Below are 27912 nucleotides of genomic sequence, written 5' to 3' on the forward strand. Positions count from 1 at the left end.
ACGTAGTAGACACAAAGCTGCACCTGTCGCATTTCAAGTCCACGTAGCTACGTACTCAGGCTAGCACGCCGTCATGTCGTGTTATTCTGACAGCTTCATTGTTCCGACGCCTTCAAATGATCGCCTTCCACGCCGCTTGATCAACCATACCGCACCTTACGCCCCTTCGCCCCATTACTCGGTTCTGCCATCGTATAGCTCACATGCACGCCGCGCTTCTTTGCATACTCGATCACGTCTCTACTGCTCAAGTTGCGGCAGTGATCAGCGTTGATGTGGCGTAACGTCGGCACTCCGTCTACGAGTTTCTTGATGCCGTACCCCGAGACGTTGGTATTTGATATGTTGATGGTGGTGAGGCTTGTTGATTCGATGATAGGATCGATGTCGTCGTCTGTGAGGGGCTGGCCGGGGAGTTCGAGGGAGGTGAGGGCCCGTGTGAGGATGCGAGGAGATGTGGAGAGGAAGGTGGACACGATGGTACTGGAAGGGGTAGAGTTGTCGACACTGTCTCTCTCAATAGTTCCAGCTAGAGAAAGATGTTGCAAGGGTTTGGCGTTCTCAATAGGCAGCCTCGTCTCGTCTCCTGGATTGCCTGAGTAGTCTAAGAAGTCTGACAGTCGACGTAGATTAACGTCGTCGCCCAGGGTAAGATGCGTGAGCGACCGAGAGCACGAAGGTTCTGCTATGAATGCTGGATAGGATGGGTCATAGACCAGGCGCTCTAACGTTGACGGGATAGTGACATGGCCGTGAAACTTCTTTAAGGTAAGACTCGTTAGGCGAGTTGCGTGTAGCTTGAAAGTCCCGAAAATCCCGTCTCTCTGTACTTTTATGTTCACGCACGTTAGTGAGCGTAAATCGAAGGCTTTTTGTATAAATGTTGAAACGAAATTGTCAGACAGTGTCACGGGGCTGGCATTGCATTGTAATGCAAGGGTTTGGAGTCCATTGTAAGGACCCCCTTTCCAGACCATGGGTGCGGATCCAAATGCCGCACATAGATCTTTCAAATCGACGAGCTCCAGCGCTGGGCGTTTTCGCAGAATCTGAATCATGGTGTCCACGCTAACCTCAGTATATATAGATATCCGCTTCAGGTTTTGTGCAGATTGAGCCATCCCGATGAATGTCTCGGATATCTTGTAAGGGAACGATAGTATCGTTAGGGCATGGAGGTTTTCGCAGGCAGTCGCGATGTTGCGAAGCATATCCGTATGCTGCACGCGGTGGACGGTCAGCGTATGCAGGGTGCCGCGGCTGTAGCGAACAGCGTTGGCGAGGAAGCTGCGCGATACGGACTTGGTGGCGCTAGAAAGATCGATATTGGCCCAGAGCTTAGGGCGGTTGGTGAGGTACTCCTTCCAGCCCCTGCTGACCCGTAGACAGTTGATCATATTCTTGAAAGAGAGGTAGCCGATGACCATCTCGACCAGCTCCACCGGCAGAATGGTGAAGGGGTCGATGGCTTTGGGCGGGGAAAGCGTGCGGGTGAGCTTGTCGTGGAGCTGCAGCAGTAGCGGAAAGTCCTTGTTGTTCACGGGCACGTTCTTCATGCCATACTTGTAGATGTTCAGCGCCGTGTCCAGCTTCTCCATCTTCTGCAGCGCGCTCGCGGTGCGCAGGTAGCCCTTGACGTCCTGTTTGTGCGTACGGATAGCAAGACGCCCATCCTTGACCGCAGCGTTCATGTCGCCGAGCTTCTCGTGGGCGGCGGCGCGGTAGTCGTAGAGCGTGGCCGACGGAATCGCCGACGCGTCGATGCCGTTGGTGAAAGCTTCGACGGCCTTCTCGAACTGTTTGAGCCTGTAGTAAGACTTTCCAATCTCTTCGTATTCTTCGGGCGAGAGTGTGCGCGCCATTGTTTGGGTGGTGGTTGAGCAATAGAGGCGTGAATTCGGGAGCGCGCAAAGACGCGGGGCAGGGAGCCTGGGGAAAGCGCGACGCGTCGGCACGTGGACTACCGGTAGTCAGTGTCTGCACAGCGCAGATTTTTTTACTACACTATTTTACTCTCCAGGTGAGGTACATTTTACTTCATCAACTTGTTCTACATTTGTATGTGCACTTCGATTGATATTTGCGATGTAACATCACCATCGTGAAGACCACAACTAAGAATTGGTCATGTTGCAAGCTTAGCAAGGTCAGCTATGGTTGCTGGAACTGGGTCGTCAAGTAACTTGGTTTACAACACGTCTGCAAGAGCCTGACAATTAATCGCCCGCCACAGCACACACATGGTCGTAGAAGTCATGTCAGGTACGGTAACCTGTCGTCTTCGTACATCATCGACTGAACACCTGCACGTCTCCCAACACCTTTACCCTTCCCTCTACACTCTTCTCGCTCAACCCCACCTCCATACAAATCTCATCAAAGCAGTGCATCCCATCCAGAAACCTCATGAGGCCCCCTACCCCGCCCACCTCCTCCCCACTCACAATGCTATCTAGCTTTGTGATTTCCTCCAGCCTGCGCTCGCCTCCCGGAGCAAACAGACTCGACGCCACGCTCGGTCTGTGCTGTAGATTTGCGCCTGCCGAACTCTCGCGGTGGTGGGGCGGAGGGTGGTTTCGGATGGTGGAAGTATCGGAGGCGGCATTACCGGGCGTAGAGGGTGCTGTGCTTGTTGGGTTACTCTGCAAGCTCGTCGGGGGCGCGGGAGGCATCGCCATGTTTGTGTTGGTCGCGATGGCGTATTTGTGAACCCGGTACAGGAAACCCTTGATTATACCGAATGTGATGAGTCGCCGGACGTCGATGCCGAGGAGCAGCTCGAGGTTGTCGAGGACCCATTGGCGGAGAGAGAGCCCTTGGCGTAGGCTGGTGTAAAGCGTGATAAGAGTTTCGTGGGGGATGTTGTGGGTATCTTCATCTGAGGACGGAGGGCCGGGTGGATTCGCCAGGCTGTCTGTTGCAGAGAGAGTGTCGCTCTGGGCTGAGCTTGTCGAGGCGTTAGAGGAGACGGAGGACCGTGAGTCGCGTGAGGATCCCGCCACCGAGGCCTCGCTGCCCATTCGGGTGGTGGTGGTACTCGGACCTTTCCACCGCACCCGTGGCACCCTGACGTACCTTACGCATTCTTCTTTTACCGCTTCGTCGACGATGAAGCCCCCTATCTCAGCTGTGGGCGCGTATATCGCTGCAAAGCTGAAAACATCCAGCAGTACTAGACACCCGTAGTAGACTAGATGTTGAATCGCCTTGCGCGTGAGACTGAGGTCCGTGTCCGCGAGCTGCGCGATATGCGCAACACTGTGGATGCCATTAATGTAAGGTAGGATGCGGTTGAGCGTAAGGTCAGAGGAGATTGGCGTGCTGAGGGAGGACAGGCTGATGGTCAGGATGGGGACCTGATGAGCGTGTATGGGCGGTGGAGGCGGGCGCGTGGGGAATAGCTTGAGGTTGATGGTGTTCGAATCATCTACCTGATTAGCATCACACTGTGTTATTTCTGGACTCCAGGGCGAACGTACCAATTGGGATCATACACTCGGCATAATTGTTCAAATCCTCCAGCAGCATTTCGCACAGCGCAAAAACCTTACTTCCGCCGCCCATTCTCCACGTCCTGTCCTCGCTATCGTCTTCCCACACAGCCATCCCATCCTCCTCCCCACTGACGAAACCGCCTTGTTCTTCCAGCCCTCGAAGCAACCGCCCGACCTTCCTCACCACCTCTCCGTACGCAACCCAGTCCGTCAGACTTTCCTCAACGACAATCGACCAGTTGAAGATGAACTCATTTCTGGAGTATCGACCCTCACGGATGCACACGGGGTACCCGATGACGCGGTAGTGGTTGACGCAAAAGGTGAGGAGGTGGTCGCAAAACTGCTGGGTCGGGATGAGGTAGGGCGTCGCGGAGTCAAACGAGAAGAGCGGCGTGCGCAGCGCGGAGAGCGAGGATGACGGCGTTATGCTGCCCTCGGGGATCTGGTGGAGGACGCGGGAGCCTGTGCGATCGATGGGTCAGCTGGCTGGCAGGCGCGAGTGCAGAGGAAGGAGCTATGGTGGGGTACGCGACGAAAAGCACCAAGTTAATGCGCACCTTTCTCATGGTGAAAGCGCGTGAAGAAGATGGCCTTGATCGCGCGCGTCGGCATTGAGCCTGTAAGTTTCGATGGTTAAAAGTTAGTCTGGGCGGCGCGGGCTACATTGTGGGTGTTCAGTGAAAGCTGCGGGGAGCTCGCAGAGCTCAATGTTGGTGGACATGGCCTGTGCTCCGGAACCAGCATGTGAGGAGCACATTATACATGCACGTCGCACACCTTGTCGGAAGTATTCGTCTTTAAATTTCGTAGCGTTGAAGCTTTTCTGGCTCTACATACTGTTGCATCAAAACAACAGAAAGACTACACGCGCTGGTGAAGCGTGAACCAAGAGTCCCTCATTCTTACTGTTGAAGAACCTCTGCTCCCAACAACAACTAGAGAATCTTATTCTTCAGGATTCGTGTTCTCGTCAGCGCCGTACTCATCCACTATCCACGCACAAAACCTTTCCCATCTCGTTGCCCACTCTTTCAATCTCTGCGCCCGTATACCCTTGCCCGTACTGCCGTCTTTGATGGCCTGCACCCATTCTTTCTGCGAGTAGTCTTCAAGACTGGCCCATCGGACGCTGTTCTCTGCTAGCGAACCCAGACCTTCTAGACCCAAGTTCTCCCAGCCCTGGAGCGCCTGCCAGAAATCATGGCTCATCCCACTGACACCCTGTCCCAGGATTGTAGGATCATCGTTGCACAAACTGCACGGTACCCCACGGGCTAGCAATGCCGGCAGTGTGTGGGACATGATGCTACCACAGAGACGCAACACTTCATTCGACACGGGGCAGGACTCGATCAAAATCTTCTTCTCTTTGACCATGTCGATGAGGAGAGGGTGCTTGTAGAGGGAGAAGCCGTGCCCGATGCGCCGAGTGCCGAGGAGGATGGCATCGAAAAGGTTCTCGTCCACGGAGTCACCGTCGCCGAGAGTCTCGCCGGCGTGGAAGAAGAAAGGGATGTCGACGCCAGATTCTGCGCACTTCTTGCGGAAATAGAAGAGCAACGGCGAAAGGTCGGCGAGCGGGCGGCCCACGTCTTCTTGACCAACGAAATCGTAGCCGGCGATGAGCTCAGGGAACTCGATTTTCATCTCGATACATTGGTTCATGCCTGCGCGTTTAGCCAAGGAATGGAAAGGATGCCGGCGTCGGGCTTACTGTTCACAATTGTGCGGTTGTCAAAGGCACGGACTGTAGTCCAGATCATCCGCACGCCCCAGAAGTCTTTGCCCTCTGCGGATGCTTTGAACTTCTCAACCTCATCTTCGATATGTTCAAGCATGTTGAAAAAGTCTGCATCCCACTCTTCTTTGCCGAGACTGCGATACGGTGTGTAGAAGGCAGATCTCAAATCGACATAGTAAGTTCCGTCTTCCAACAGCTGCTGGCACAACTTGCGGATGAACTTGCGGAAGATTGGTTCGTAATAGATGATGGATCCCAGGATGGGAAAGCATGACATAAATTTCCGCCACACCTCGTTGGGCCCCTCATGCTGCTTTAGGTGCTCTTCTGGGGTGATGGATGTGCGCAAGCGAATCCACTCGACAAAGCCTCTGCGTCCGCCATCTGGGAAGTTGTCTGCTGCTGTCGCTACCGGAATCTGCGTGTTTGCGGCATAGTCGTCACTCCAGATGGAAACGCCGCTGTTTGCGCTGGCTTTGCTGTAGGTAAAGGAGAAGCCGGTTTTCAGTCGGGCCTGCTCACTTGACAGCGGGGCATCGCTCCGCACGCAAACACCATCGGTAGCAAACGCCTCCTCGAGGACCCAGTCGAGGTCGACCATGGCTTCGAGATGGCAGTGCAGCAGGGCGCCCTTTGGCATCTTGCGCACAATCTTCCACAGCCTGCTCTTTTCCATGCGCTCCTTGGCTAGATTGAACATCATGCCGGGAAACACGTCGACGTAGTTGCTGGCGAGGCTGTCTTCATAGTCCTTGGTCCAGAGGGTCTGTTGCTCCTCGAAGCGGATCTGGGAGACGATGGCGCAGGCTTCCTGGGCTGTGGGCGACAGGTTCTCTCGGAAGTAGTAGTCTGAAGGCTGTCAGACCGGTCATTCTATCATTGGTTCATGTTGGCTGGGCTGATGGTGACGGACCGCTACGCTGCTTCTTCTCTTGCTGCACGAGGGCATCGCGGCCGGAGAGGTACTTCTGGATGAAGGGGTCGGTGAGGCTGGGGACACCCTCGGCCCGCTCCCACTCATCGTCAGTCGCTGAGGCCATCGTGCCCGTGTCTCCGATGGCTCGTGGCGTCTGGAATGATGTTAGATGGTGCAGCCTGGGAGCCGCGGTAAGCCGGCGTCGCGTGGACAAGGCTCCCGCGAAGGGCGCCGTTATCGATTAGACCGCGGGGAAGCTATGGACACTATGCTCCCGGCATGTGCTGGTGACCATGCCTCGCCAACCACGGCACTGCATCATCAGACGCCGCTTCTGCGTCCTGCGTCCTGCGTCCTGCGTCCTGCGTCCCCTGCTGCCGCCCGCTTGACGCTGCACACGGGGCGAAGCTAGACTGACCTTCTCTTGCCACAGGCCCCTACTGGTGCTGCGTCGGTCCCCACGCCCGCGCTGCGAACGGCGGCCGTCTGCTGCCTCACCCACCGCCCTGCCGACTTTCACCCACCGCACCCTTGGGCCCGGCGCTCTTTCACGCACGTACACACGAGCACGCAGCGGATCACGAGCAGCGCGTCGCTAAGCCCCGCCCTCACGTCTGCAGCTACCCGCGCAGCATCTATGGCGCTGCTGCTGGCGCATCGGTAGGCACTCGACTCGCCGCCCGCCGCCCAGTTCCACCCGCAACCCGCGGCACGGCACCTCCACCATGGCCTTCAGCTTCTCGGGCCTGTCTTCCGCCTTTGGGAAGAAGCTGCTGTTGTTCGGCTTGCGGCATATCGACATCCTCGACAAGGATCCCGCCGAGTTCGTCAACGTTGACATCGGCAAGCACACCACCCTCGAGGTCCGGGATGTTGGCCTACACGTCAAGGTGAGACTTCGCCGTCCACTTTGTCCCCGACGCTGCTGACCTGAAACCCCTAGAAACTGGTAGCCCTCCTTCATCTCAAGCTTCCGCCCGAAATCCACCTGGCCACCGCCCGAGCATCGCTGTTCCGCATCACATTCGTACTCGAGCTGGGCGTCCCGCGCATCATAATAGAAGTGGATGAAATTCGGATCCGCGCCCATTTGGTAGAGGAGACCAACACCGTCTCCAAGTCGCGCGGTACCGAGAGAACACCACCCCGAGCTAGATCTCCGCTACTGCACCGACCGTCGTCTCCCACCACAGCCGATCCAGGCGATTCTTTCTACGACGATAACGACGACTACATACCAACCGTCGGAGATTTGGCCGACTCATTTCTTAGGGAGGAGCCGGAGGAAGATATCAAAGAGCTGGAGCACGAGTTGGAATCTCAGTCGGCATACCTTCAGGAGTCCGTCTTGTCCAACGATGATGACGACGAGGAGAGCGCTGCTGGCATGGGGGCTCCTATTGCTCTGCCCTACTACCTTCGAAATATTCTCAACACTGCTCTTGATCGGCTGCAGATAGTCGTCAAAGATATTGATCTTGATGTGCAAGACCACATCCCGTCATCTCCTATCGGCGAGGATGAGAGCTCATCCACCTCCGTGAACTTTCACGTGGACCGCATCGCAATCGACTCTGTGACCGCCGAAGAGCCCCACGTTGATGTTTCGACACCTAGGCACCCGCAGGATACGTCCAAGTTGGGTAAGCGCCGGTTGCGCATCGAGAATATATGTGGACGGCTGATTTCCGATGCACGCAACTTCGTCTCGGTGCCGCGGACATCAGCACCATCATCCCCCGTCGATGCCCGTTCGGAAATGACTGCGAGCCTAAAGACTCAGAGCGAACCCGCGGCTAGTGAACCTCGTCACAATCCTGAAGCCTCTAATCGATTGGAGGACGCAGAATCGCCACTGTTGGCATCTGTAGAAGCGCAAGTGACGGCCCCGGTGGCGGCATCCGATTTTAAAGCAGTGCCTGTAAACGAGTCTTCACACGTGCCTATATCTGTCCCGGAATTACCACGACCCCCAGACCATCCGCTCAGTCTTTCGACGCACACGACAGACGACGATCGTTTCGCCGATGCTGACTCCGCCGACGGGCTGGATCGCAGCATCGCAAGTCATCCAGGTAACCAACCCGGCCGACCCGATCTGGGTTCCAGTAGTCGTATGTACGATAACGATGAAGAGCTCTTGCATTTCTTACAACACAATGTCCTTGATCCGCAGCTAGGCGCGAGTCAAAGCGAAGATGGCTCAGACTCGCATGCATTGAATGATTTATGGAATTTGGACGGTATGGGGTCAAGCCATGAGGAAGCGCAATCGTTCTACGAGAGCCAATTCTCATCGTCTGACCTGCCAACAGTGTCTATGCTTGGACGTTCGATGAAGCCGACAGAGGAAAGCGCATTGTTTCGAGGAACGGCTTCGCCATCCGAGTCCACGATCTCAGAGCAACCCAATATCAAGGCTGATTTATGTGATAGCCGGCAGTCTATCACGGACAAAACTGCCGACTCAGCTGCAAATCACGATATAGCCAGTTCTACCACCAGCCAAGGGTCTTTCCAAGAAGACTTAACAGAGTCCAGGACGTTTAGTCATGAAGATGCCGCAAGTTTGTATATGAGCGCCATGAGCGAGGCCCCTGCTCAGCATGGACACGTTCCTGGGGGCTGGGACTCCTCTTCGTCAGCATCTAGCCATGATACCTCGTCGGACACATCGGTGGAGGTGCCAGAAGAGATGATTGTAGGCAGCATGTTGCATCCTCAGGCAGACGCTGACGATGGTTACGACACCCCACGACCAAGCAGCCCACACAGCATACCATGTTCTCCTGAACAGAAGCGCCTCGAACTAGCTGCAACTCCAGATGTTCCGAAAGAAAGCCAAGGAGTGCTCCAGAAATTATTAGCCAAAGCCTTTCTGACCATCGATGAAATCACGGTCTGGTTTCCGCTGGGGTTGCAAGGGGATGAGACTGCTATTGAGGCCTCTGCGTTCGACTTGCGTCCCGAAGGACTTGTCGAAGATTCCATGTTTGAAACCATGCCTGGCACATTCTCCCACCATGCCATTCGAGATTTACGCAAAAAGCCTGTCGTTGAACACACAGTCCGCCGGCGTCCGGAATCTCGAATTCCTCGGGTGGAGAAGAAAGCCATGTCTGCGATCATCTCTGTGGAAATCGGTTCGGTCGTTTGCCACATCGACTTTGCTACAGGCAACATCATGTTCCAGATGGTTACTAAGGCAATGGCCGCATTAGCTGGGAACGCAACTAACCTGTCCAAGGAGAAGCCACCCAAACCGGAGGGGACACAGACACATACAGGGTCTCACTCTAGCATCGAACTTTCCGTCAAAACCGTTTGCGTCGCTTGGAAGGAACAATTGATAACCGAATCGTTCACAGAAATTAGGAATCTAAGGCCAGTACTCGAACAACATCCGTTGGATGCTATTGTCAAGATCAGCATGACTTCTATCTACGGAGCAAGCCAAACGAAAGCAACAGAAGCTCAGGCTAAGCTGCAAATTGGCAAATTCGCGTTGTCTTCTTTGGATTACGACATCCTAACGTTCCAGAGTTCCCGCTCGAGGGCTCGCAGATCTATCAGCAATACACCGGAGCAGCTGAAGCATGATATCGAGATCGTTTATGAACAGAAGCAAGACCGGCGTGTCACCCTCATCACCCGGCCGGTGCGGGTCATGTTCGATCTGGAGAAAGTGGACGAAGCCTTGGGCTCATTTGGAGGCTTCAGTGGTGTTCTAGAGCTGAGCGCCTCGATAAGCTCTAATGGTCGCGGCAACAGCCCTGTGGTGTCTCCAGCGCCAGCTCGCATTCGTGGTGTTCGTTTTGGTGATACCTCACCACCTCCTGCGACTGCCCAATCAACGATGCCCAAGATCCAGGTTCAATTTGGGGACGTTGATCTTGTGCTCAAAGGGCAAAGCTGTGCTGTACAATTGCTAACCACTTCCGTTAAACTTGCCGTTCGCGGGGGCAATGTTAGGCTGAAAGTCGCGGATGCCCAACTAACCGGTCCATGCACGCCGGCTACCCCGAACGGCGCGCCGCTGATAGTGAAGTTTCAAGAGACTACAGTCAATTTCCTCTCTTCGCCGGAAGAAGTGGATCTGGATAAACTAATCTACATGATTACACCGTCAAAGGATCCGTACGAGAATGACGACGACATTCTGATCGAGACTCTCATACGCCAACGCAAGAAGGGCTCTGTTCTTCGGATTGATGTGAATTTAGTGGATGTGCTGGTGACTGAGACAGATGAGCTACGCGCCTTCGACGCCTTGGGCGCGGAGATGGCAAAGCTGTCTAGGATCGCCAAGTATCTCCCAGACGACGATCGTCCCGGTATACTCACGCTTGCCAACGTACAGCACATCGGTGCTAGGGTTACAATCAACAAAAGCTTAGGGGATATATCGGTCGAGCTCGATGACACATCGGTCGCACATGTCGGTCTCCCCGCGCTGTTCGCCACTCAGATTGGCTCCATGTCCGCTTGGCGAGAAGACGAGATCCTGGCACATGAGGTTGTCAAGCTCTCAGAGTCAGATCGTCTGCCGATGGTTATGATGCGCATCATTGGCGACGAGATGGAGCCTGTAATCAAGGCAAAGCTGTTCAATCTTTGCGCCGAGTATCACGTCTCTACGGTCTTGGCTGCTCTCGGTCTGTCCGAGGATGGCACTATCGACGATATTGCCCTTGGGCTGGCTTCCTCAGTCGCCACTGTCACAGGTGTTACACCTCCAGCAACCCTGACCAGGCAGGCATCTTCATCCAGCTCCGTTACAACGAAAATAAAGCCGCTGCATGTTGACGTTCTGTTCCGGAACTGCGCGGTAGGACTAAATCCTCGAAAGATCCCCGCGAAAGGTCTGTTCGTTCTGACCGATGCTCATTTTTCAGGTAAACAAATGAGCAAAGCGGAGTACTCTATCGAGCTAGAGCTACGTAAAGCGTCAGTACAAGCAATTGATGACGTGGCCCGTCTTACGGAAGAGCCCAAGGCTGCGCCAACTTCCAATGTCGTTATAAGCAATCCACAGCTTCGCGAGCTACTTGCTCAAGGCTTTGTCACACTGAGCTCAATCGCGGCAGCCAGGGTAATCGTCACTACTGCGGGCGACGGTGCTGCCCAGCCCCAACAAGTCGATGTGGAATTTCAAAATGAATTGTTCGTGATAGAGTCGTGTGCGGATTCCACACAAACTCTCATCGCCATTCTCAACGGCCTCCAGCCGCCTATGCCCCCGTCGACTGCTGAACGCTACCGACCTACGGTGCCATTGCAAGAGATGATGGATTCCTTTACAATGGATGCACTCGCCATTGATCCTGATGCTATCCCAGTGGGAGACAATGATGAGGATTTCACCATGGATGAGGATGATGAAGAATTTTCCATGGAGAATGCTGATCTGATCCTGGACGATGTCCCAACAAATAGAGATTTCGTGGGCAGCTTCTATAATTCAGAATCTCTGCCCACCGAAGAAGACATGGGAGACAGCATGTTGGTACAAGAAGATCTGGGTGCTCTAGCAACACCGCCCATCACTCGCAAGCTTGGTGAACCGGCTATGCTAGAAAGCTTCGAGGAGCGATTCGAAGTCGCGTCCGGGCAGGAACAGTTGAAATTTGACGACGACTATTTCAAGGACTCTGACTCTGATTACAAAGGCAAAGCTCGGAAGTGGGATTCGTCAAACAACAAGTACCATCAAGTGAACGCATTCAAAACCCCAGACGCCCCACTCAAAGTACAGATTCACGACATGAACATCATCTGGAACCTATACGACGGTTACGACTGGCCAAAGACTAGAGGCGAACTTGCACAGGCAATCGATGACATCGAAGCTCGCGCAGAAGAGCGCCGACGGAAAGCTCAGGAAGATGATGACGAGGATCTTGAGTTCATTGAAGAAGGCCAACTTTTCAACTCAGTCTGGATTGGAGTTCCCGTTAAGGAAGCTAAAGGTGCATTAGCAAAACAAGTCATTCAGGATATTAATCGTGGTCGCGATGGATCTGACCAGGCTAGCGAGACTGGCAGTTATGCCACGTCAACTGCCACTCGAACCACGTCAGCCACTGCACGACCGCGCTCCAGCATATCCACCAAACGCCTTCAAAAGCTGGGCCGCGGTAAGCACAAGCGGATCTCGTTTGAGCTCAAGAACGTTGCCGTGGATTTCGTCGTCTTTGAGCCCGGTTCTGGGGAGACGGTCAATTCAGTCGATGTGCGCATTCAAGACTTGGTCGTTTACGATCGCGTCCCTGGATCCACATGGAACAAGTTCGCTCTTTGCGATGTGGAACCTGAGAAGCGCGAGATGAACCGACCGATGGTCAACATTGCACTTTTGACAGTCAAACCAGCACCTGACCTCGCCGCCACCGAGTTAGTAATTGAAGTTAGCATTCTTCCGCTTCGTCTACATGTCGACCAGTTCGCATTGGAATTCATTCAGCGTTTCTTCGCGTTCAAGGATGAGTCCGCTGCCATCAGCTCTGCTCCATCCGAGCAGCCTTTCATACAGCGTTTAGCCGTCAACACGGTGAACCTTAGGCTCGACTACAAACCGCGCAAAGTGGACTACCGTAGGCTACGCTCCGGCTCCACCACCGAGCTGATGAACTTCATGACACTAGAAGATACGCCTATACTGCTCCGTCACGCCATTCTTTATGGTATCAAGTCGTTTGACGAACTTCACGATACCCTCAATAACGTTTGGATGCCGGACGTCCGTGACAATCAGCTCGCAAGAGTCCTCTCTGGTGTCGCCTTAGCCCGTCCCGTCGTCAATGTCGGCTCCGCCGTTGCCGACCTCTTCATCGTCCCCATGCGCGAGTACCGCAAGGACGGCCGCGTCGTGCGCGCCATGCGCAAAGGAGTGGGCGCCTTTGCGCGCAACACTACCTCCGAAGCTGCTCGCCTCGGCGCGAAGGTCGCCATCGGCGCGCAAACCATTCTCGAGACCACAGAGCGTTTCCTCAATCCTGAGCCCGCTTACCCGGCACACAGCCGCCCCTCGTCCTCTCGCACTCCTTCTGGAGGCTATGACTGGGAAGACCTTGCTGCGTCAGACACCGAAGAGCCCCGCGCAGTATCTAACTACGCCGATCAACCCATCACAGTGCGCGCAGGCTTGCGTTCTGCCGTGCGCCACTTTCAGAAGGACTGGGCGCAGGCGCGGGACGCGGTCATCGCAATCCCTGGGGAGATCATGGAGGAGGGGACAGGCGCGGGCATGGCGAAGGTATTGGTGCGGAGGGCGCCGACGGTGGTGTTGCGGCCGCTGGCGGGCACGACGAAGGCGGTGAGTAGGACGTTGCTTGGGGTAGGCAATGCGTTGGACAAGGATTCGAGGCGGAAGATCGATGACGTAAGTTCTTATATGTTCCATTTTGTGGGGCAAGCGCTAACGTGTGGCAGAAATATAAGACGTACTGAGCTTCGCAGACATACGTGCCGGAGTGGACAGGACGTTAGTGTTCATGGCTTGTTGGGTGATGCTCGAGGGGTTGAACAGGTGGCCAGCATACATCATCGCTCACCCCGCTCTCTGACAAATCTTTGTCTCATTTGTTTTATATCTTGCTTTTTGTCCGATACCTGTTCTTTGCGTACATCACCTCACTTCCTGAGATTGCATAGCGAAGGTGCTGAGTGGGGCATTGAGCGTCGTCGCTACTTCTTCCCTCCTCACTCTGGAGTACAAGCTGGGTTTTCTTGTTTGTTTGGGCTGTCTGGGCGGGGCATATTAGGCGTACTTTGCTGGGGGTTATAGGCGGGAGCGGCAGGGGCTTTATATAGATTTAATAATATCGAGATTGCGAATGCGCGAAGATCGTGCAAGTTATGCTGTGATGCGGATGAATTGTGAGCGCAGCTAGGTCTGGTGTACTGCGCGTAGGTAGGATGCGGCGCGGTGGCATCTAGGAAGTTCAGAAACTACTAGAATGGTATTGGATAGGTGGGATTGGGCAAGTGAGAGACTCAAGGCATTCTTGTGCCGTCGTAGCTGCTCGAACGGGGAGTTCGATAGTAACACTTTCTCGCTAAAAAGAGTCGGTAGGTGGATTGAAGAAGATATTAGGGAGCATCGTAACGGAGAACACAGGTGGCAGGCCTTGTTTCGGGATATATGACTATCCGGTAGTCCTTCTTGAGACAGGGAAGTCAAAAAGACATCCAGATTTTAAATAACCCTGAATGCTTTTTCGATGCCCTAGGTAGCGGTATCACCTGCAATGTAACTCTCCATAGGCCGAAGTCATTGCTATTAAGGCGTGAAGGTGAAGACGGCAGGCGCGCACGTGGCCGCTTACTTAGAGATGAACGGGACAGGGGCGTTCAAACACTTCATTCAAGATACTCCAGCAAGCCCCGCGCTCATTTAATCACGCCCTCGCAACTGACTACCACCCTCCAGATCCCCTACGGCTAGGATACGGGACGAACGCTCGTATCATGGAGGCGGCAGTGCCCGCGGGCAATTTCACCAGAGCCTCCGCGCCTTACCGTGCCTTGCGCTCCCATACGAAGCGGCGTGTCCAAGCCTAAGGACCCGCCACCCCTTCTTTCTTGACGGGCCTCCCTGTGGAGATGCGGAACGAGGTGTAAAAGCACCTGTTCACCTGGAGCAACCATTATGGGTCTTGGATAAAGGGAGTCGGACCGAGTGGGGTCAAGCTGAGTCACAGAGAAATGACCTAGTCAATGCCGACTTGTAAATTGCTGGTTTTGCGTAATTACAGACTTACCTTCAGATCTATTCTGAGGCTGTGGAAATACTCTACAGCACCGCCACTTTCCACCAAATTTTGCATATATGGTCCATGCACTTGTATTGAACTTTGTGCGCTGTAGATGACCGAGATTGGATCGAAGTTCAATCTCGTTCAGAACGTGGCGGTCGACATAGATGGCATTTGCGGATGCTAAGAAGCCGTTAACGTACTACTTTTGGTGAGGTTCATGTGGAATGACTCCATCGACAAATTTAGAGCGTCGTTCCTTCGTGGACGTCAGAGACATTTCTCTTCACAGTCCAGTCGGCGGCAGATTTCATGACCAAATAGCCGCTATTGTCGCTACATGGGTCAATGTTGACCCTCGAGGTCATGATTTACGAAGACGGTGTAACCGGTTTCGTTACACATCCCATTGCTAGAGATTCTCGCAGGAAAATTAGAGAATATTGTACGGGGCACGATATCCCAATTTCCGATGACGTAATTCGCTGGAACGGGCAGCTGCTAGTTCCCATACACTCGAGGATATGAATGCCGCCATACAGAAGCAGATCTATGATCATATTGCCCAGAGAGATGGTGGGTCGATCTTTGATCTTAATCGCATCCGTGCAACCGCTTTTCAGCCTCGCGTTCTGGCCATCAATCGTTATCACCGTGCGGTGTTCGATCTATCTGGCCCCTTGCTAATGTTATCACCATCAAGATGCGTTTCATGGAAATAACTACGAACTTCCCCAATTTCCCCAGCCTCAGCAGCTAGATCGACCATCCGATTAGCTGGATCTTCCCAAGAAACCCCGGATTTCAAACACAGCACTAATGGAACTGAGAATCAAGATGAAAAGGTTTCTAAGGTTCACACTCCATCTTGCCAGCGAAACAAACCTACTTTTCTCGTCATAGTACTCTACCAACTCCGGGGACGCGATTATACAACACACCATTGATCTTGAGCAGCTCCTCCATAAGTTTTTCTTTCTGCTATCTCGATACCACGAGTCGCATTCCAATACAGATCTTCGCTGTTTGGATATATACGTTAACGGGAGTGGTTCAGCTGTAGAGCTGATTTATCCGAAGGGATAAGAAAAGGCTGGACAACTATATCCCACAGCTCATCTAGAATCGAGTCACTGGGAACCCAAAAAGCTCTGCAAGGCTTAGGTAAAGAAGCTTGGCAAGTGTCCTCGCGTTCAAAGACAACGCGAAGGTTTGGTCGTTAGTCTCTAGGACTTTGGAACGGTGGGATCCGCGTGGCACAACCTTAAGAACAAAGACCGGCATGGAAAGCTAGGAAATATTACCAGTGAATACGCACTGTGAAGACAAGAAACTTACATACCACAGAAAGATATGTGACTCTGCAATTCTGCTGACTTTTCTTGATTCGAACGCACCGGTTCGTTTGATTAGTTCGAAAACACAACTTCATCCTGCTAAATACTAGTTCTTCATTGGCCAGAATCGAATTCGGTGACCAAGCTGGTACATCTGGGACGCACGACGGCACCCGTACGGTCATGGTTGCACTTGCAGGACGATACAAGGCATCTCAATGCTCGTCTCCTGCGGCTCAGCCAATACGGGAAACCGATGCGAAAGTGGGTCTGAGACAATTTTCAAAGGATTTTACACGGTGAGAGGTTTGCAAGGGTTCATTTGGAATCCGTGATTGCTAGATTTGATTTTACAAATAAGTGCCAACCTTTCATCCTTGTCTTGTCCTCAGCTCCACTGCTTTGCGTAGCCGAGAAGCTGTCAGCAGAATGGATAGCTAGGCATGCATGCTACATAGGTTCAGTAAGAACGTTCAGTTTTCCGATTGCCGTCTCCGCAATGTGTCTCATATGTGACCATATATCCAGCGATCTCGAGTAATGCTTCGGAACTGGAGGCTATTGTTTCTTCCTTCCACTTATACACTGATTTTGTTTGCCTCAGATGAAGGTGCAATATATGAGATGCTGGCGATCGACACGGGGGGTGAACTATCGCCAGGTTGTTGGTGGCGAATCAAATGCGATACTTCCCACTCTTTTGCAAGCTGCTGGGGAATATTCGACAGTGAACAGTATAGCGTGTTCTTTGAGCAGGTTCGAAGGAAGCGTCTGCGCGAAGTATGTTCAAATTGCAACAGGACTACGCCTCGAAGTTGCCGCTATATGGGCCGACAGCCTGTACCATACTTCCTCCTACTGAAATCACACCACAGGATCCACAGAAATGTGCCCTTCGAGATAGTGGGCCTTTCAAGATCAGTTCAGTGATTGGTGGATAGCTACTAGGAGATTGTTATAAAATTGACAGACCTTCCCATAACGCACAGACTCACTTACTAGTTCCTGGATTTGCTTCCGCTCCCGTGGGAATTAGCCCTTGATATTGGCCGGGGTGGCATATTCACTATCTAAAGTAGTCACGAGTAGGAGAAGCATGTCTCACTGTCAATAGAATGCTAGTAACTGGTCTGAAACCCTGGTCTTTCCCGTTCCTTGCGTGCGGATCCCTACGGAGCTCTCGTAGTAGCTCTGGTATGCCTCCTTGCCCACATGTCTCTGACTAGAACCACTTCCGTGAGGCTTTGCTATGGAACGTCGGGGCCAGCACCAAGGCCGTTGAGATAAGAATAACTTGACGGCAAAAACCTCCGTCGGCATTCCATTGGCAACCAGGGTACACTGCCACTCGGCCAAGTTTCGGCTTCACCACTTTTCCTGGCCAAGATGTAGAATGTCCTACAAACGCGGCGTGCCTGAGAGCACGAAATGATATGCCTCTGGCCACAAATGTTTCGTAAAATTATACACTGCGCGTAGCCGAGACCGATTGGCCTGTTGTCTGTATAGCTGTTCGGCAATACTTGATGATCCTTCTCGCTTACGTGGCGGACGGGCCGCCTGACCTGCCAACAACCCGGGTCCCCGTTGTACCATAGAGACAGTTAACCAAACAATGCAGTTTTCGGCATTGACGACGTGAAGATTGTTTGACCTCTCTTGGATCGTGAGTGAAGCTCTGTAGCGCTATCTTTACGCTAAAGGGGACCAAGACTTTCTGCATTTGGAGAGTAGTGTGATTCGTTCAATCTCACCCGACGCATCACCACAAAACGTTCGACTACACCGAACGGCGCCGGTTCCCCTGACCGCCACAAGGCTATGTGCATGTCTCTCGAGTCGCGGTAATGAGCGAATCCGGTTCTCGCATTCTCTAGCACCAATTGATCATGTTAACTCACATGATGCGCCCCAAGCGCACTGCAGGAAAGGCTTAGCAGCCCTACCGAACGCGTCCATAAACCGCGAGCTTATCCAGGCACCACCTCGTGTTCTCCATAGTTTTGGGGCGGATTGGTGTCTCGCCAACGGGCCGCGTCTGAGGCTACGAGACTAGGACCCCAATCGGGATCGATTCATGGCCAAGCTTCAGCCCCGCTAGAACATAAGGCGCTCCGCAGAAGCAAGGCGTCCGACCGAAGCCGGCAACCACGCAAAGATGTATGAATATATACATATCTCGAAGAGAGTGCGATGCGATGGTGGTATACACGAGTTGCTCAAGATTCGATTGAATTACAATGGACCAGCATTGTTGGGGCTGCCGCAAACGAAGAGTTGTGTGTGACTTGGGGAAGCCTGGTTGTGCGAAGTGCAAAAGAGTAGGGGTTGAGTGCCCAGGATATGGGAAGCAGAAACCACTACAATGGCTCGAGGTGGGAAAAGTCAAATGCAGGGAAAAGAAGAAACGTCCTGGGGTTCTGCTGAGTGCCGCAGAAGAGCTGGAAGAGTCCGATGAACCCGAAGCGTCGAATTCCACAACACCTAGAGCATCGCCGAAAGGAAAGGGACGAGCCCTTTCACCTGTTCCTCATGGACCGAGAGCTAAAGGACAATTGAAGGTCGAAGCTGAAGTCGAGGTCTTCGAGGGGAGTGTTCCGAGTCTAGGTATCAAAGACGAGACGACAGATATTGTCCAGGCGGTCTTTTACTGTAAGTTTTCCAGCATACTCATCTCTAACAGACAAGAACCAGCTGACTCGTTCTTCCATTAGATAACAAGACTTTCTACCCGAACTTACACGACTATTACCAGATGTCTCCTTCGTCCTTCGTTGTCCCTGTACCTCCGGAGGTGTTGTACCACATGCCTGCTGCAATGCGACACACGATGGTCACCTTGTCCCTATGCTATCAGCTTTACCGGAAAGAGGTTGCTGGAGAAAGCACATGGCCGAAGATCCTGGTTCATCGAGGGAGCGCCATACAGGACCTGAACAAGACTATCGGAGAATGCAGCTTGCAGGTGAGCAAAAAGCATATGACAAGGGAGCAGGCTCGTATGATTGATACGATAATTGCCTCAGTTATCGTATTTGTTTCCGTAGAGGTACTGGTGACGGCACTGGGTGTTTGCGAGGTCCCTAATCCTGCACAGATACAGTACTGTGCATCGATGGAGTGGCGCCACCACATAGAGGCCATGTCAGGGATGATAGCAACACGTGGAGGACTGACTTCGCTCTGGCACGACTCGCCGTCCGTTCGGGCAAGCCTGTTACACTTTACTTTGTGAGTAGCCAAGGTCGAGTTGCCTGCCTCATGACGAAGGTTTTGACTCAGTAACAGGATTCAGAATTTTTCTGCGTCAACCAGTCCGGTGACTCCCCAAACGCAACTAAGGCCATTCAACCAGCTGCTTAGCATCCCGGAGGAGATGCACGAGGAGATTTTTTCTTACTGTCTCTGTCCGTTCCCACTGTTCGAAAGCATCGCCTTCATCAACCGGCTGCGTATTCAGCTTGCACAAGAAATCACAAATTCAGCATCTAGTGCCGAGGCATTACTTTGGAGGATTGAGTCGTTCTCTGCTAGTGATTGGGCTGCTTCTCAAACTGGATTCGTCGAAACACTAGAGCTTGCGGCAGACATATGGCATTGCGCAGTATTACTCTACTGCATGCTGTCCCTGGAAAAGGTCATGCCCGCGACCGTACCTGCCGGGAAGCTGCATCGGACCTATGGCGACAGGTTGCTTCAACTATTGTCACGGGCGTTATCCGAGACCTCCCCGGCGCCAAGGGTACCTTACTTCATCGTCTGGCCTGTCACAGTGGCTGGTGTTGAGGCTGTTAAACGTGGACCTGGATCCCAGTCACTGGTGGATGATTTCCTGACACGGATGAGTCGGCAGGCCGGTACTTGCTCTGCTTTCATCGCACAGACAGCCTTGCGAGCTTTTTGGGCATCCGGTCAGAGTGGCTGGGACAGATGCTTCTACAAACCATATGCATTGCAGTGTTGAGCGGAGCACACCGCATCGGCAATCCCGACTCAAGGCGGATTTTCCAGTGTGGTAGTACGCGTGACCACCGTCGACATGCGCGTTGGTGAGGAGAGCAGGTGGCAAACAATGGCAGAGCTAAGGGACTGGCTATGCGCCTGGTGCACGCCGAATATTGCGGCTGAGGCCCGCAGAAGCGCAGCAAAGTGTCATCCAGAGAATGCAGAGAAAGTGCAGATGCGTGGAACAGTGCTGAGTGGCAAGGAAGGCTTAGACCTTGAGATGATCAGTTTACATGTCCTGATCGAGAATAGCGCTTTCTTATCCTTGCAAACGATAGCAGCAAATGAGCGGAGTCGTCACTCACACCATCCCTGTCTACAGCATTGGTCACCCGCCCGAGGCGGACCGTCTTTGACTGGATAGGCCATCAAGTCATGCCTTTACATTTGTATTATGTAGTGAGCTCATACAGGATAAGGTGTTCAAGAGTCCAGTTCTTTGTGGCACCTACTCTGAATGGTGTGGCAGGTGTACCCGGAAGTTCGTGATCGTTTCGCCCTTCCGTTTAGACTCTGACGAATGCGAATCATGCCTCAGCTTCTGGTGTCATCACGAAACAATCCTCACATCACTAACAACATTTGTGCGCAAGGATTCATGCTTCAGCGTCTTTATGATCGTCATGGAATGCAGTGCTTGGGCAAATTTGCCTTCGGTTGCTAACCTTCAGCCCGCCGCGGTGGCTTTTGCGGAATCGGTCTCGAAATGGCGCAATCGCGCGCGATATATATATCTATTGGACTAACTGTGCTTGTTTTCTGATTCCAATACTGCATTACAACAAGAACACATTTTGAACGATGGAATTACACTGGCGTCCGCTTTTACTAGCATCTATGCTGTTACCGATAATCGTGCAAGCAGATAACACTTTCCGCAGCCGCCCCGACCTTTCACCACCTCATCTGAATGTCACCATATCCGAAGCTGACAAGAAGAGCCCTGGATTTATCTTTGCAGCACCTTACTCCGGACTGCCTGAGCTCTCCCACCAGTACTCCGTGCAGAAAGCTCCATACATACTCACCGACACAGGTGACCTCGTCTGGAGCGGCTTCGGATACATCTACCAATGGGCCGGTAACTTTCAAGCCGCGCGATGGAAAGGCGTAGATGTACTGTTTGCTTGGGAAGGCGCTCTTAACGCTTTGCACGGGCATGGTCATGGTCATCATACCCTTTTGAATCAACACTACGACAACGTGAAAGAGATTAGAGGTGGCAACCATGTGATCCCGGATTTACATGAATTCGAAGTGGTGGATGGGCGAAGCGGATTGCACGGGATCTATCAGCCTTTGCAGTTGGATCTTTCGGTCTTTGGTGGTAACGATCAGCAAACATGGATTCTGGAAGGGCGGTTTCAGGGTCTGTTCACTTACTTTCATGGCTTTGCAAAAGCTGATTCACAGCAGAGGTCGACCTTGAGACCGGTCAAGTCCTCTTCGAGTGGCGCAGCCTTGACCACATTTCACCCGACGATGCGATCTTATCGCTAAACTCAGGTGTCGTGGGCTCTGGCTACAACAGTGGCTCAGCCTGGGACTACTTGCACATTAATTCCGTATCAAAGGGGAAAGATGGCCACTATCTTTTATCCGCACGGCACACCTCGACAGTCTACAAGATCAACGGTACGGATGGGTCGATCATCTGGCGTCTAGGTGGCGCAGCATCTGACTTTGAGCTGGGTGATGGCGTGAGATTCGGCTTCCAACACCATGCCCGTTACCTGACCGAGGATCCATACTCGGTAGAGCTCATCTCCTTGTTTGATAACTCTGCCCATAGCTCTGACCCCGCCCCCACTACTTGTAATAGTAACGTCCTTTCACGTGGGATATATCTCCGACTAGACCACCGCACGAAACAAGCCAGTCTCGAGAACGAATTTCTACCTCCCGGAAAATCTATTTTAGCAAGATCCCAGGGCTCGCTTCAAACCTTACCCAACGGCAATGCTTTTATCAATTGGGGCTCCGCAGGACAGATCACAGAGTATACCACGGATGGTACAACGATCTATCATGCTAAATTCGTAAGCAGCGACCCGAACGACAACCTACAGAACTATCGTGCTTTCCGCTTCAACTGGACTGGATATTCTCCGGAACCGATTGCTGTCTTTGCAGAAGAAACAGGGAGAGGTGAGGTTGATGTGTACGTAAGCTGGAATGGTGATACCAGGACTATATCTTGGAAGCTCAGCTGGAGCGAAGAGACTTCTGGCAAGACCACTAGGCACACGAAGGTTCTTCCAAGACATGGTTTTGAGACAGTTTTCAGGTTGACTTCTCGTGGGTCTGCGCATGATGTGCGCGCGACAGCACTAGATGGTCAAGGTCAGGTGCTGTCTGTATCGGAAAGTATCAACTCTGTGCCTGCATATTGGCTCAAGAATGTGAGGGCGGGATTGCAGCAAGACGAAGAGCAGGCAAGGGCCTTTTTGCAGGAGCTGTGAGGGTCCAAGCCACACGTGTACATCTTAACTTGCGTGCTGTTTTCATAATATTGCTGGCATTATTTTGCGATTCTAGTGTTCATGACCCTGTTTGTTCGCAATGCTGAAGCCTCAGAACACAAGATTCGCAAGGTCGCCATAGGACGAATCAGGAGGAGCGGGGGCTACGACCGGTGTGCCATGTTAACTCATTAGTTGGTAAAGGACAGGGACGATGAAAATTCAAAGCACTACAAAGTCCAAATTTTATTATCACTCACTGTGATTCTGGGTGTACTTACTCTTTTTGCCCACTCCACACAGTATATGCCAGCTCTGTTCGCGTAGCCTATGCATTCGCATCGGGCGTGGTAGTCCACCACATTGCTGCATTCCAATTGCTCCATTCTAACTTGCTCCGACCTCACGTTGATGCTACCCACGGCCGAGTCGGTGCGATGGGAACGCGACTGTATGAGAAGACTCAGACATGTGCAGGTGGCTCAACCACCCAACAAATTGCTTGTAGAGCAGACCTATCACAATTCACGGTCCACTGAAATGCTCAATGAGGATTCTCCTCATGAAAGCCGTCGAAGCTCTCTTCGGACTGTCGGTGATAGCCATCGCCGTGCTGGCCTACTTACCTGAACGTGATTATTCCAGTGCGCGATACCATGGGCAACAGGCTATCTATTGCACAGCCGGACATCATGTGTACTCTCCAGCTGTTCCATATATATGTGTAAGTAGACGCGTCTATGCATTGGCTCTGATAGAACTGCTATCAGCAGGCTTTCAGGTTCGTAGCCGACTAGCTACAGCCGGCGTTCACGAAGTACTTCGCTGTAAAGTGACCGTTTGGAAATCCGGCCAACGCTGCTGAACGAAATTCAGGACGTCAACACCACTGTACCTGCACAGCAAGGTGAACGATTCAAGAATCGCCCCGACTAAGTTAAACTATGCCCAGCTCAGGTTGCCCGTCACTAATTTAGTGTCCGAATTGGAGTCGTCGTGGTACTGAGGCAGCGGTTGCCGTGTTAGACGCCCTCACATATTTAGTGCAAAAGTCCGTACCGATGCACCCTCCGGGGGAGACTAAGAGAAATAGAAGAAGAGACGAGGATGTGCTGAATAAGAGCGAGACGGCAAAGTGTTCCTGGTATGGCAACGCAGATAGATTGTATACAAGGAGGGAAGGATAAAATATAGAGAAGCTGTAAAGAGCGGCACCTTTGAGAGTAGGGCGGGCGGCAGTCACGTAAGTACGCGCACAGACCAGACAAGTTGAGCGCGGCGAAGGTGAAAGATGAAAGGTAAACAACCAGAAGACGCGGTCAGCAAGTCACGTAGAGGATCATGGGAAGACGCTGAACATTTCCTGCTTGAGAATTACATTGAGCATCCCAGTACCATAGGGAAACCAATCTCAAGTCTCCAAAGAGGTCGAGCGGAAAGATCCAAAGCGAACGCTTAGGTATTCGCGGTGCCGCTTGGGCCAGTTTTTTCACTAATTGTATTACCGTGACAGCCGGAATATAATGAACCACATTGCCTTGGAGAAAACCAGTGGTATTGCTTGCACTCAGTGCGCTTTCGACCGCGCTTCTGCCGAGAGCGAGAGGTAGTTGTTCGACGATCTGATCTCTCGAAAGATGGACACCGGAAACACGCGCATTGAGGAGTTCATTCATATTGCGAACGCAAGAGGAGGTAACGAAGCTTTTCAAGTCCCGGAGGCCACCTTCGTGAGTCTTGCGAGTCGCCTCAGAGGCATCAAGACCCTTTACCAGCACCAAGACCTCAAACATGCAAAACCCCTTGGAGACATCATTGGGAACTGGGAACCGACTCTAGAGGTTACAAGTTTCCGAGAGGGCATGAATGACATGTCGAATGAAGATATCCGAGGCCTGTTCATAGATGCGCCCTACCTATCTTCCTTTGGGTGTAACCGCAGCAGTACTGGTACAGTTTTACGGGGACAAGACTTGGACGACGAGCTCAAGGTATTATTTGAAGCAGGTGGGAAAGAGCTAGTGGTAAGTAAAATACTACAGTTGGCATAAGCCGTGCCATCCTCGCGTAATGCCATGTCCGCCAACCAGGTCTAATGGGAAAATTCTAGAAAGCGATTTCCCCCGACGGGGTCGAAAAGCGAATCGACACGCTGCTGTTCATTGTTCATCCCATCGGTCCAAATGTCTCTGGTTGTAAAGAAGGCATACCTGAGTATTCTCGTCGGATTGAGGCAACCAAACAAGTATTGCTACATATGTTCATGAGGTAAATGAAGGAGGAGTACATGATGATGTAAGTATTTCCTACCCGCACAAAATGCTTCAGAAGACTTGTGGCGAGAGGAAATCACATTCACCCTCGCGAAGCATCTCACACCCAACAACGAGCAGAAGCTGTTCCGACTCGGCGGAAGAAACGATGTTTCACATGTGCAGTTCGAGCAGGCACTGATTCAACAATGCGTTCCTCAACGCGAGAATGCAGAAACATATCGTGACAGGATCTCAGGAACAGGTGGTTTCGATGACAATTAACCGCCATTACCCAAGAACATGGGGGTTGGGACAGTAGACAAGCGAAACTATGAAAGCGAAGCCGCTGCTCCGATTCCTCGACAACGTCAAACACTTCCTGGGAACGATAAGGTCGAGAAAGTGGGAAAGTGAAAACATAAGGGAGATGCTCCAGTCCCGTGTCCTGAACAACGTCCAAAGAAGCGGACCGAGAAGGAGAGACCCAGCGGTAAGCAGCCTAAAAGGCAAGGCCGCAATTGATTCAAGTGCAGGAAAGGTATGACGGTCTAGTACTGGGACAGAAAGCCGAAATTTTCTTGAAGCCGACGTAGTGAGCTTGCCTGACTCGGGTGCGTCGAGCTTTACTGCTTTGGATGTCGTGGCGTGAGCCATCCGGCAATGCCCCAGAAGCGCTCCAAATTGAGGGGCAATGCGGGGTTCGAGACATGGTCCACGGAACGGCAGTCCTTCTGTTGTTTCTACAGAATTAGTTGTTGGATTGACAATTCCGGGCGATAGCATACCTTTCCACCGATAGATTCTCTATCAAACGCGCCAAACATGTCTCCACACAAGACTCAATCCGATGAAACTGCCGCATACCTCTCCACACTCCCATCTAAGGATGTTGCGCCATTGTGGACAGTCATGTCCGCAATGGTACCACCGGCACCAAACCCAAAAGCCACAGTCGCGTCTTGGAAGTATGACGAGATCAGACCTCTACTCCTGGAGGCTGGCCGATTAGTTGCCGCCGATGAAGCGGAGCGCAGAGTGCTTATGCTCATTAATCCAAACATGCGTGCACCCTACACCACGGACACAATCTATGCTGGCCTGCAGTTGATATTGCCTGGAGAGACCGCGCCGGCTCATCGGCATACGGCGTTTGCTTTGAGATTTATTGTAGAAGGCGAGAGGGGCTTCACAGCAGTTGAAGGAAAGAAGATCATGATGCGACGAGGCGACGTGATATTGACGCCGAGCTGGCAATGGCACGACCATGGTCATGAAGGTGCGTCGACTTTGAATATAAAACAAAAGATCAAGTGTTGATTGTGGCAGGCGACGGTCCCATGATCTGGCTGGATGGACTTGATCTACCCTTGTACCAGGCTTTCCCAACCAACTTTGCCCAGATGTACAAGGAAGAAAGATACCCAAGCGAGTGAGTAATTGTAGTTGAGTTGGGCGAGTACTAAGCATGTTACAGACGCGTAGACTCCGCTCAAGATCTACAAATTGGATGGGAAGAAGTTCAAAAAGATCTCGACGCGCAAGAGGGATCGCACGCATTATACCACTACCGATTAGCTACAGGAGGCCCACTTTCTAAGACAATGGGCGGCCAAGCCGAGCGAGTCGATGCCGGAACCAGATCTCCTCCGATACGCGAAAGTTGTTCATTTGTGTACCACTGTTACAAAGGCTCGGGAAGGAGCGAACTGCAACTGGCGAACGGCGAGAGCAAGGCAGTCGAGTGGACCCGCGGTGATACTTTCGCGGTACCAGCGTGGACAGAAAGAGTGCATATGGCCTCTGAGCTTAGCTATCTGTTTGCGGTCAACGACTCGCCGCTCTTGAACAATTTGGGCATGTATCGTAAACAATGATGGAGAAAACCATGGGTCAATAGGTCGATGTAAACAGTTCCAACGTATACCGCGCTAGAAGTTGTATGGGTATAGTGCAAGAATCCATTGTAGTTCGCAAACCAGTAAAAGCAGTCGTTACGGAAAATGCCGGCCAGAACGGTATCTCTGCCCACAGTGGGACTTAAATGCCATCCTTGTTGACCCCGCAACATCTTACCACCTCGCTAGCTACCACACGCCAAAAGAGCCACGCAACATTCGCAACAGCCAACGCAACATGTGAACCTAGTGGCCCCTTCGTTCTTTTTCGCATTCTTGCGTTGCCCAGCAGCTGTAGCTTGTGGCTTGTATGCTGGTGAGCTGGTGAGCTGTGGCTGTTGTGTCACAGGTGGTTGGGAATTGGGTCGCAGAGCGGCGTTTTCGGTTTCGTATTGAAGGTGCGCTTGTGGTGGTGGGTTCGGATCGTATGGCTGTGGTTGAGAGGGAAGGCCCATTGCGATTGTATGCTACTCAGAGCAGTATATGGCGAAAATGGCGAAAATGGGTATTGATCGGGACGAGAGAGGGCGTAACGGAGAAAAGTGTATTGTGGGCCTGGGATCAAGCTTCGCTAAGACTTTGGAGAATTGGCATATACACCGACAGCGATGCTTTACAAAGGTGGGCAAAGCCTGGACGTCATCATCGTACCTCTGTGAAGACGCTCGAATCAAGCTTCGCCTGCGAGCCGCGATTACAACATGGTGCACGGGGAGATGCACGCCTCGCCTCTAAAACGGAGACACTATGGCGATCTTTGGATGGCTTGTTCTGATTTTGGACGATATTCAGCGGTGCTGGGAGCTCGTATTGGTTGGGGGCGGGAAGGTGCAGTCAGCATTGAGTGACGTCACTGTCCACCTTCGGTGCCAACAAGCGCAAGGTGAAGGCACTCGGTACAGAGGTTTTTCTTGTTTTCATATGCCCGTATCCTGGTGAACTCAAATTCCGAGACACGCTTTGAGAATTCCGTGATATACATGGGCCTAGCCATAGAACGTGTTGCCGATTACACAGCTCTCGCAACTTCGACAAAACGGGTAGATAC

The 27912-nt window shown here is 52.4% G+C and overlaps 7 protein-coding genes across 7 annotated transcripts; 4 read left to right on the forward strand and 3 right to left on the reverse strand.

Moving 5' to 3' along the window:
* Positions 1 to 1890, reverse strand: CC84DRAFT_1164259 (uncharacterized protein). The gene has a single exon (XM_018178454.1). The coding sequence runs from the start codon at positions 1860 to 1862 to the stop codon at positions 141 to 143; it is 1722 nt and encodes a 573-aa protein (XP_018036178.1). The 5' UTR covers positions 1863 to 1890; the 3' UTR covers positions 1 to 140.
* Positions 1891 to 2132: 242 nt separating this feature from the next.
* On the reverse strand, positions 2133 to 4173 carry CC84DRAFT_1145478 (nitrogen permease regulator 2). Its single transcript, XM_018176512.1, has 3 exons — positions 4055 to 4173; positions 3480 to 3959; positions 2133 to 3427 (listed from the first exon to the last, which is right to left on the reverse strand). The coding sequence occupies exons 1-3, from the start codon at positions 4107 to 4109 to the stop codon at positions 2289 to 2291; spliced, it is 1674 nt and encodes a 557-aa protein (XP_018036179.1). The 5' UTR covers positions 4110 to 4173; the 3' UTR covers positions 2133 to 2288.
* Positions 4174 to 4279: 106 nt separating this feature from the next.
* Positions 4280 to 6350, reverse strand: CC84DRAFT_1145480 (Metallo-dependent hydrolase). The gene is made up of 3 exons (XM_018176513.1): positions 6152 to 6350; positions 5212 to 6087; positions 4280 to 5164 (listed from the first exon to the last, which is right to left on the reverse strand). The coding sequence occupies exons 1-3, from the start codon at positions 6276 to 6278 to the stop codon at positions 4443 to 4445; spliced, it is 1725 nt and encodes a 574-aa protein (XP_018036180.1). The 5' UTR covers positions 6279 to 6350; the 3' UTR covers positions 4280 to 4442.
* A 109-nt stretch (positions 6351 to 6459) lies between these two features.
* Positions 6460 to 13991, forward strand: CC84DRAFT_1145482 (uncharacterized protein). Its single transcript, XM_018176514.1, has 3 exons — positions 6460 to 7044; positions 7098 to 13535; positions 13586 to 13991. The coding sequence occupies exons 1-3, from the start codon at positions 6880 to 6882 to the stop codon at positions 13601 to 13603; spliced, it is 6621 nt and encodes a 2206-aa protein (XP_018036181.1). The 5' UTR covers positions 6460 to 6879; the 3' UTR covers positions 13604 to 13991.
* A 4291-nt stretch (positions 13992 to 18282) lies between these two features.
* CC84DRAFT_735664 (uncharacterized protein) lies at positions 18283 to 20659 on the forward strand. The gene is made up of 3 exons (XM_018187232.1): positions 18283 to 18899; positions 18962 to 19478; positions 19536 to 20659. Exons 1-3 carry the CDS (start codon positions 18488 to 18490, stop codon positions 20209 to 20211), a joined length of 1605 nt encoding a protein of 534 aa, XP_018036182.1. The 5' UTR covers positions 18283 to 18487; the 3' UTR covers positions 20212 to 20659.
* Positions 20660 to 21031: 372 nt separating this feature from the next.
* CC84DRAFT_1205511 (uncharacterized protein) lies at positions 21032 to 22843 on the forward strand. Its single transcript, XM_018181978.1, has 2 exons — positions 21032 to 21621; positions 21669 to 22843. Exons 1-2 carry the CDS (start codon positions 21054 to 21056, stop codon positions 22712 to 22714), a joined length of 1614 nt encoding a protein of 537 aa, XP_018036183.1. The 5' UTR covers positions 21032 to 21053; the 3' UTR covers positions 22715 to 22843.
* A 2844-nt stretch (positions 22844 to 25687) lies between these two features.
* Positions 25688 to 26914, forward strand: CC84DRAFT_1119292 (RmlC-like cupin). The gene is made up of 3 exons (XM_018175547.1): positions 25688 to 26245; positions 26296 to 26398; positions 26444 to 26914. The coding sequence occupies exons 1-3, from the start codon at positions 25792 to 25794 to the stop codon at positions 26841 to 26843; spliced, it is 957 nt and encodes a 318-aa protein (XP_018036184.1). The 5' UTR covers positions 25688 to 25791; the 3' UTR covers positions 26844 to 26914.
* Positions 26915 to 27912: the final 998 nt, after the last annotated feature.

This window comes from Paraphaeosphaeria sporulosa (assembly GCF_001642045.1).
Source record: "Paraphaeosphaeria sporulosa strain AP3s5-JAC2a unplaced genomic scaffold CC84scaffold_5, whole genome shotgun sequence".
NCBI classification, from domain to species: Eukaryota; Fungi; Ascomycota; class Dothideomycetes; order Pleosporales; family Didymosphaeriaceae; genus Paraphaeosphaeria; species Paraphaeosphaeria sporulosa.